The sequence below is a fragment of the Pyrus communis genome, chromosome 9, assembly GCF_963583255.1.
Source record: "Pyrus communis chromosome 9, drPyrComm1.1, whole genome shotgun sequence".
Classification (NCBI taxonomy): domain Eukaryota; kingdom Viridiplantae; phylum Streptophyta; class Magnoliopsida; order Rosales; family Rosaceae; genus Pyrus; species Pyrus communis.
The window spans coordinates 4,302,932-4,310,237 of NC_084811.1; the positions used below are offsets into that span (position 1 = coordinate 4,302,932).

General features: G+C 34.8%; 1 protein-coding gene and 1 long non-coding RNA gene across 2 annotated transcripts; one reads left to right on the forward strand and one right to left on the reverse strand.

The window, feature by feature from the left end:
* The first annotated feature begins 714 nt into the window (after window positions 1-714).
* LOC137744230 (uncharacterized) lies at window positions 715-3,827 on the forward strand. The gene is made up of 3 exons (XM_068484092.1): window positions 715-871; window positions 1,831-2,535; window positions 2,638-3,827. The coding sequence occupies exons 1-3, from the start codon at window positions 715-717 to the stop codon at window positions 3,825-3,827; spliced, it is 2,052 nt and encodes a 683-aa protein (XP_068340193.1).
* Window positions 3,828-3,970: 143 nt separating this feature from the next.
* LOC137746308 (uncharacterized) lies at window positions 3,971-4,801 on the reverse strand. The gene is made up of 4 exons (XR_011069805.1): window positions 4,595-4,801; window positions 4,305-4,378; window positions 4,143-4,210; window positions 3,971-4,037 (listed from the first exon to the last, which is right to left on the reverse strand). It is a non-coding gene; the product is annotated as an uncharacterized lncRNA (long non-coding RNA).
* Between the last annotated feature and the right edge of the window lie 2,505 nt (window positions 4,802-7,306).

Sequence of the window (7,306 nt, forward strand, 5' to 3'; positions counted from 1 at the left end):
ATAGATAAAATATCCTTAAGTATCACCATTCTCACTATAGTCCTCATCACGTTGATATTCAGCATCATGAAAATGGGAAACGATTAGGATCATCATGAAACATTCCAGTATCAAACAACTGTAGAAGAAAAACAAATTAAAAAAACTTGATTAGCAAACTTTAAGGGTGCTAAATATCATTGACACTAAGGAAATGCAAGGCCACACTAGAGTGGTATTTCTAAACAAATAACTTATGAAACCATAAATGTGTAAACAGCAAGATAAAGATATCTACTAATCAAGTTAACTTACCAACACCATGCAGCATCACAACCTAGAAAAATTACATGTTTAATAGATACCAGGTAATAATCAAGTTAGCATCAACTACTTATACGTAATTCATCACTGTAAACAACAAGATAAACATAACAGCAAGGCAACATGATTCTCACACTCTGTAAACAAGGCAACATGATAAGTAGATGATATAAATCCTTGAAAGGTCTATAATGTATATAAACATAACACTACCAACCTAGCTAAGTAGGTTATAACTCTAGAACATAAGTATATGCACCTGGAAACATAAATAAACGATACTAAAGCACCCTAATTCATCACTGTTTATAATCTTTATCAGTGTAAACAAGAAGATATAGACATCTACTAATCAAGTTAATCCTCAAATATCAAAATTACCTGGCATGAATGATCCTCACACTGGTCTCCATGCAGGGACGGATCTACAGAGGGTCCTGGGAGGTCCCAGGACCCCTCGGCCATCCTAAAATGTTGCTAGAAATTTTCCGCAGGACCCCTCGTACTCGAACACGAGACCTGTGCAGGCTGTCTGTGTTGCTGCAGCAGCAGGTTGCAACTGTTGCAGGTTGCAACGCAGAAGAAGAAAACAGGGGAGAAGAAGAAAACAGGGGAGAAGAAAGAAAACAGGACATTAAAAAAATTAGTCCAAAACGCAGTGTTTTGGCCCTTTTTTTTTTTTTTTTTTTTTTTTGTTAAACCAATGAAATCAACGTTTGAAATTGGTCCACCAAGGCACCAATTACATATTCTTTTTGAAGGGCCATCTTTCCTGTTGTCCCTTTCACTTCCCTTTCCCCGTTCCTTCCACTGCTTTTCCCCCAAATCCCCCCATCTTTCTTATATTCACCCAAAACCCTAAATTTCTAATCCCACCCAATCCAATATTATAATTACATTACTCCAATATTATACCTCCACTTGTTTCAATTCTCCAAGCCACCACTATTTGGTTCCAAATTCAAGTAAGTTTTTTGGTATTTTAATCTAATCTCAATTAAATTATATTAGATATTGGTGGAGATTTTTAGTCTATTATTGATATGATTGTTGATGTGTTTTATGTTTGTATACTCATTTTATAATTGAAATTTAGATGGAATTTTTGTTTATTGGTTGATTGGTATATGTTTTGTGTTTTTGGTTAAATGTGTAGTTTAGAAATAAGAAATATGGAAAGATTTTTCAAGCCAAAGCCAATAGCACCATCTACTTGTTCGGGTAGTTCGAGCTCAAGACAAAATGAGTGTGACATTGATTTTAATAATCTTGAGAGAGACCCGGGAAAAAGAATTCGAATGAATGACTATCCTTCTAATATTCAAGATGAGGTCCGCAGAGCATATTTGCAAATGGGACCTTGTAGGCCTATAAAGTATGAGTTCCCATACACTTTGCATGCAAAGAAAAAACGACGATTTGTTGTTTCGTGGTTTGAAGAATATGATTGGTTGGAGTATAGTATATCTAAAGATGCGGCATTTTGTCTTCATTGCTATCTCTTTAAAATCAACTTTTCACAATTAGGAAGCGATGCCTTCACTGGGGTAGGCTTTAAGAAATGGAAGAATGCAAGAGAATGTTTTGACAAACATGTTGGTCCTATTGGTAGTTTCCACAATAAAGCTAGAGAAGCGGCTAGTTATCTAATGAACCAAAAGACACATATTGAAGCAGTTGTGATCAAACAATCAGAAGAAGAGTGTATGAAATATCGTCTTTGCTTGAATGCATCAATAGATTGCACTAAGTTCTTGTTGCGACAAGGCCTTCCTTTTCGTGGCCGTGATGAAAGTGTCACTTCGAATAATAGGGGGAATTATTTAGAGCTCTTGCAATTCCTTGCAAATCATGATGAGAAAATAAAGGAAGTTGTGTTGGAAAATGCTCCGGGAAATCTCAAGCTAATAGCTCCTTCAATTCAAAAAGATATTGTCAATTCATGTGCCTTCGAAACTATTAAGGCTATTATGAAAGAAGTGAAAGAGAGTAAATTCTTTTCTATAATGGTAGATGAATCACGTGATATTTCAACAAAGGAGCAAATGGCGGTGATTTTGCGTTATGTGGACAACAAAGGTCAAGTAATTGAAAGGTTCGTGGGAGTCCAACATGTTACCGAAACAACTTCAAGTAAACTAAAGGAGTCCATTGATGAGTTCTTGAAACTACATGACTTGAGCTACTCCAACCTACGAGGTCAAGGTTATGATGGTGCGAGTAATATGAGAGGTGAGTTCAATGGCCTTAAAAAAAAAATTTTGGATGAAGAAAGTTGTGCATTTTATGTTCATTGTTTTGCTCATCAACTACAATTAGCTCTTGTTGCCGTAGCAAAGAAAAACTCCGATGTTGCCGCTTTTTTCACATTGACTAATAGTTTGGTAAATGTTGTTGGATGCTCATGTAAGCGTCGTGATGCACTTAGAGAGAAACAACAAGAAAATCTCTTGAAAGCTATTGAAAATGATTGTCTTGAAACGGGGCAAGGGTTAAATCAAGAAACTAGTCTCAAACGTGCTGGGGATACACGGTGGAATTCACATTATGGTGCTTTGATTAGTTTGATTACAATGTTCTCATCTGTGGTGGATGTGCTTGACATGATTGTTGAAGATTGCTACAATGATAGTGTTGGTGAAGCAAAAAGGTTATTAAAAGATTTACAATCTTTTGAGTTTGTGTTCCTCCTCTTTTTGATGAAATCCATATTAGGAGTTACAAACGATTTGTCACAAGCATTGCAAAAAAAAGATCAAGAGATTGTGAATGCAATGGCTTTAGTCAAGACATGTAAAGAACAACTACGTTGCATGAGGAATGATGAAAATTTTGATCTTTTGGTTGATAAAGTATCATCTTTTTGTGTTGAACATGAAATTGAGGTGCCTAATATGGATGATTTATATGTCATTCAAGGGAAGTCATTGCGTAAGGCTCCAAGAAAGACCAATCATCATCATTACAAAGTGGAGCTCTTTTTCGAGGTCATTGATTTCCAACTTACAGAATTAGATGATCGCTTCGCTGAAGGTAATACCGAATTGCTTATTTGCTTGGCATGCTTGAGTCCGAATGATTCATTTGTAGCTTTTGATAAAGAGAAGCTTGTTCGCCTTGCTCATATGTATCCTAAAGATTTCACGGATCGAGATAGATCGGCACTTCAAGATCAACTTGATATTTACATTCATTTTGTGCGTTCTGATAATGATTTTTCTCAATTGCGGGGAATTAATGAGCTTGCTAAGAAAATGGTGGAGAAAGGGTTGCATCGAACATTTGCATATGTATATTTGCTTGTTCAGTTGGCTTTGGTTTTACCGGTTGCAACTGCTTCAGTGGAGAGGGCATTTTCCGCTATGAATATCATTAAGGGTCCACTTCGCAACAAAATGGGAGATCAATGGTTGAGTGACAGCTTAGTTGTTTACATTGAGAAAGATGTTTTTTCATGTATTGGTAATGAAGCTATCATGGAACATTTTCAGACCATGAAACCTCGTCGTGGACGCTTGAATTAGGATTTTATAGCTTGTAATATTGTTATGCAAATGATTTTTGAATAAAATGTATTATATTTAACTTTTCAATGTTATTTTTGTCTATAAATTTTTTAACCTTTACTATTGGGACCCCCCGAGTTTAAAATCCTGGATCCGCCACTGTCTCCATGCCGTGCTGATATCAGTTGTAAGCTATCTAGCTCAGAATTCCACTTAGCCATAGACAACCTGCAAGTGTTATAGAAAGGAAAAACAAATATGTCAAACCTAAACCACAATATCGAATAATTACATTGGAAATCTGGAATTAAAGTCAAGGGACATTGTTTTTACCAATATTATACAAATCGATTCGGATTTCGTATCCATTCCCTGTCCATGGCATATAAAGTATCTACTCCCTGTTTACAAATTTAATTTTACATGCAACATTCATTAGGACCAGCAATCAAACAATGAATAAGATAGGCTGAGGGTGACGGTGTAACAACATACCTTACCAAAGAAAGCAGCTAGCCTAGAATATAATCAGATTCTTCAGTATATAAGCCCAGCCTTGTAACCGCCCTCTGTATAGGAAAATTGAACAAATTTAGAGAGAATTAGAAGGGGAAGAACCCACAATATACTCGCAAAAGAACCCAGTAAAAAAATTGAATGGAAGGTAAAACAATTGCAGATGAGAATTAGAAGGGGAAGAACCCACAATACACTCGCAAAAGAACCCAGTAAAAAAATTGAATGGAAGGTAAAACAATTGCAGATGAGAATTAGGAGGGAAAAACCTTTTTAGGCTTTGACTTTGACGATGGTTTCGATTTCCACCGGAAGGATGCTGTCGGTCTGTCTATTTGCAGCGACGGAGATGGAGGTGGAGAAGGAGATGAAGGTGGAGCGGGAGAGGAAGAGGGAGAAGGGTGGGACGGAGAGAGTTAACTGCTTCAAGGACTAAATTCTTAATTTTTTTTTTCAACTCCGCGCCTCCTTCTAATTTGTTAAATACTGTTTTCTTAAAGTTTAGAATTGTGAGTGACATGCTGCATTCAAATAGCACTGGCTAGCAATTCATGCAATTAAATTTTGTCTTGTACTGATTTCTAATTTTAATAGACGGTTCTTATTCAATTTTTTTTTTGTTATGTATAATCTTTAGTTGTTATGTATAATCTTTAGTAGTTATGTGCTTTGACCCTAACAATTATCTTTACAAATCATTCATATCATACATACCATTAAATTTTGTAAGTGTTATACGTACAAAATAAATAAATTTAAATCTACATAATAAATATATATATATATACACACACACCATTGAACTTGATAGGATACAAATTCTACGAAACTACTTTGAATGATCCAGCCGTCAAACTTGTTTGTATATCCATCGAGATCGCATCACCAAAAAATCGCAAAAAAAAAAAAAACCATTCAGCGATCAAGTAATGGGACAAAACGTTTCGACGGTTATCAATGAAAAATCACGATTTAACGGTTATTTTAACTCCGATTTTGATGATTTTTTACAGCTACGCTCCTTGACCCTATACGAGTACAATGAATGAACTCGATCTTCAATTTAAAATATTTACACTAGTGGATACCACAAAATCTTATGTTATACTTAATGAAAGTATGAATAAACTCTTCAGTGTTAGTGAATCTATTATTTTGATGGGATACGCATTCTACGAAACTAGTTTCAACGATCCAACCGTCAAACATGTTTGTATATACTTCGAGATCACATACGCCAAAAATTGCAAAAAACAAACATTCAGAGATCAAGTAATAGGGCAAAATTTTTCGACGGTTATCAATGAAAAATCACGATTTAACGGTTATTTTAACTCCGATTTTGATGATTTTTTACAGCTACGCTCCTTGACCCTATATGAGTACAATGAATGAACTCGATCTTCAATTTAAAATATTTACACTAGTGGATACCACAAAATCTTATGTTATACTTAATGAAAGTATGAATAAACTCTTAAGTGTTAGTGAATCTATTATTTTGATGGGATATGCATTCTACGAAACTAGTTTCAATGATCCAACCGTTAAACATGTTTGTATATACTTCGAGATCTCATATGCCAAAAATTGCAAAAAAAAAACATTCAGCGATCAAGTAATGGGACAAAACTTTTCGACGGTTATCAATGAAAAATCACGATTTAACGGTTATTTTAACTCTGATTTTGATGATTTTTTACAGCTACGCTCCTTGACCCTATACGAGTACAATGAATGAACTCGATCTTTGATTTAAAATATTGACACTAGTGAATACCACAAATCGTATGTTATACTTAATGAAAGTATGAATAAACTCTTTAGTGTTAGTGAATCTATTATTTTGATGGGATACGCATTCTACGAAACTAGTTTCAACGATCCAACCGTCAAACATGTTTGTATATACTTCGAGATCACATACGCCAAAAATTGCAAAAAACAAACATTCAGAGATCAAGTAATGGGGCAAAATTTTTCGACGGTTATCAATGAAAAATCACGATTTAACGGTTATTTTAACTCCGATTTTGATGATTTTTTATAGCTACACTCATTGACCCTATACGAGTGCAATGAATGAACTCGATCTTCAATTTAAAATATTTACACTAGTGGATACCACAAAATCTTATGTTATACTTAATGAAAGTATGAATAAACTCTTAATTGTTAGTGAATCTATTATATCTTTGCACATTTAATATTTTGTAATAGACTAGTAGTGTATGGATGTTTGTTTATTAGGCGCACGAATTTCATAATCTAAACCGTTCAAATCCATGAAAATCATCTAAAGATCATACATACGATAAATCATTTGAATCGAATATTGTTTAGTCATCCAAATGTATGAAACAAAGGAACAATGTTGGTACCAAGTAACAGATTCATGATAAACCGTTCATTTATTTGATTCATATACATTATCTATGAGTAGGAAGATCCCCGCCAAAATATAACAGGATATTTTCAAGAATTTTTCGTTAGTTTTCCTTTTTTATTAAAGTGTAACAAGGTATGTTTATATCTTTCGCCGAAATATTAACCAAAAATTCATGTTTACATCTTCCGCCCTCAATATTTCCGGTCTTTTTAAATTTCAAACATAAGAATCAGTTAAGAGAAGCCTAATATATAAACCTACGATAGAAATCGTTAAAATTATTTTTGAGCGGTAAAGACCCCGCTAAGTTTTTTCATAAATAAGAATCCTTATCAAACTGAAATCGGATGGCGCGAGAGAATAATATGGGAGGGAAGTCGGGATTAGCATGCAATTGGGAGGGAGATCATGAGGCGACAAAATAGGATTAGCATGCAACTGGGAGGGAGATCATGATGTGAACCGACAATTGGGGGATGTGAACCGATTATGGGAGGGAGATCATGTGGCGGCAAAATAGGATTAGGAAGAAATGGGAGGGAGATCATGCAATTGGGGGATGTAGGTTTGGATTGCCTTGGCAAATTTATAA

What these genes read in the sequence shown, in the direction of transcription:
- LOC137744230 (XM_068484092.1), top strand. Translation starts at nt 715, where the DNA reads ATGCAGGGACGGATCTACAGAGGGTCCTGGGAGGTCCCAGGACCCCTC. An exon ending in GCAGGTTGCAACTGTTGCAG is followed by an intron (nt 872 to 1,830) that starts GTTGCAACGCAG and finishes TTTCACAATTAG; the next exon opens with GAAGCGATGCCTTCACTGGG. An exon ending in TGGTGCGAGTAATATGAGAG is followed by an intron (nt 2,536 to 2,637) that starts GTGAGTTCAATG and finishes TTGTTGCCGTAG; the next exon opens with CAAAGAAAAACTCCGATGTT.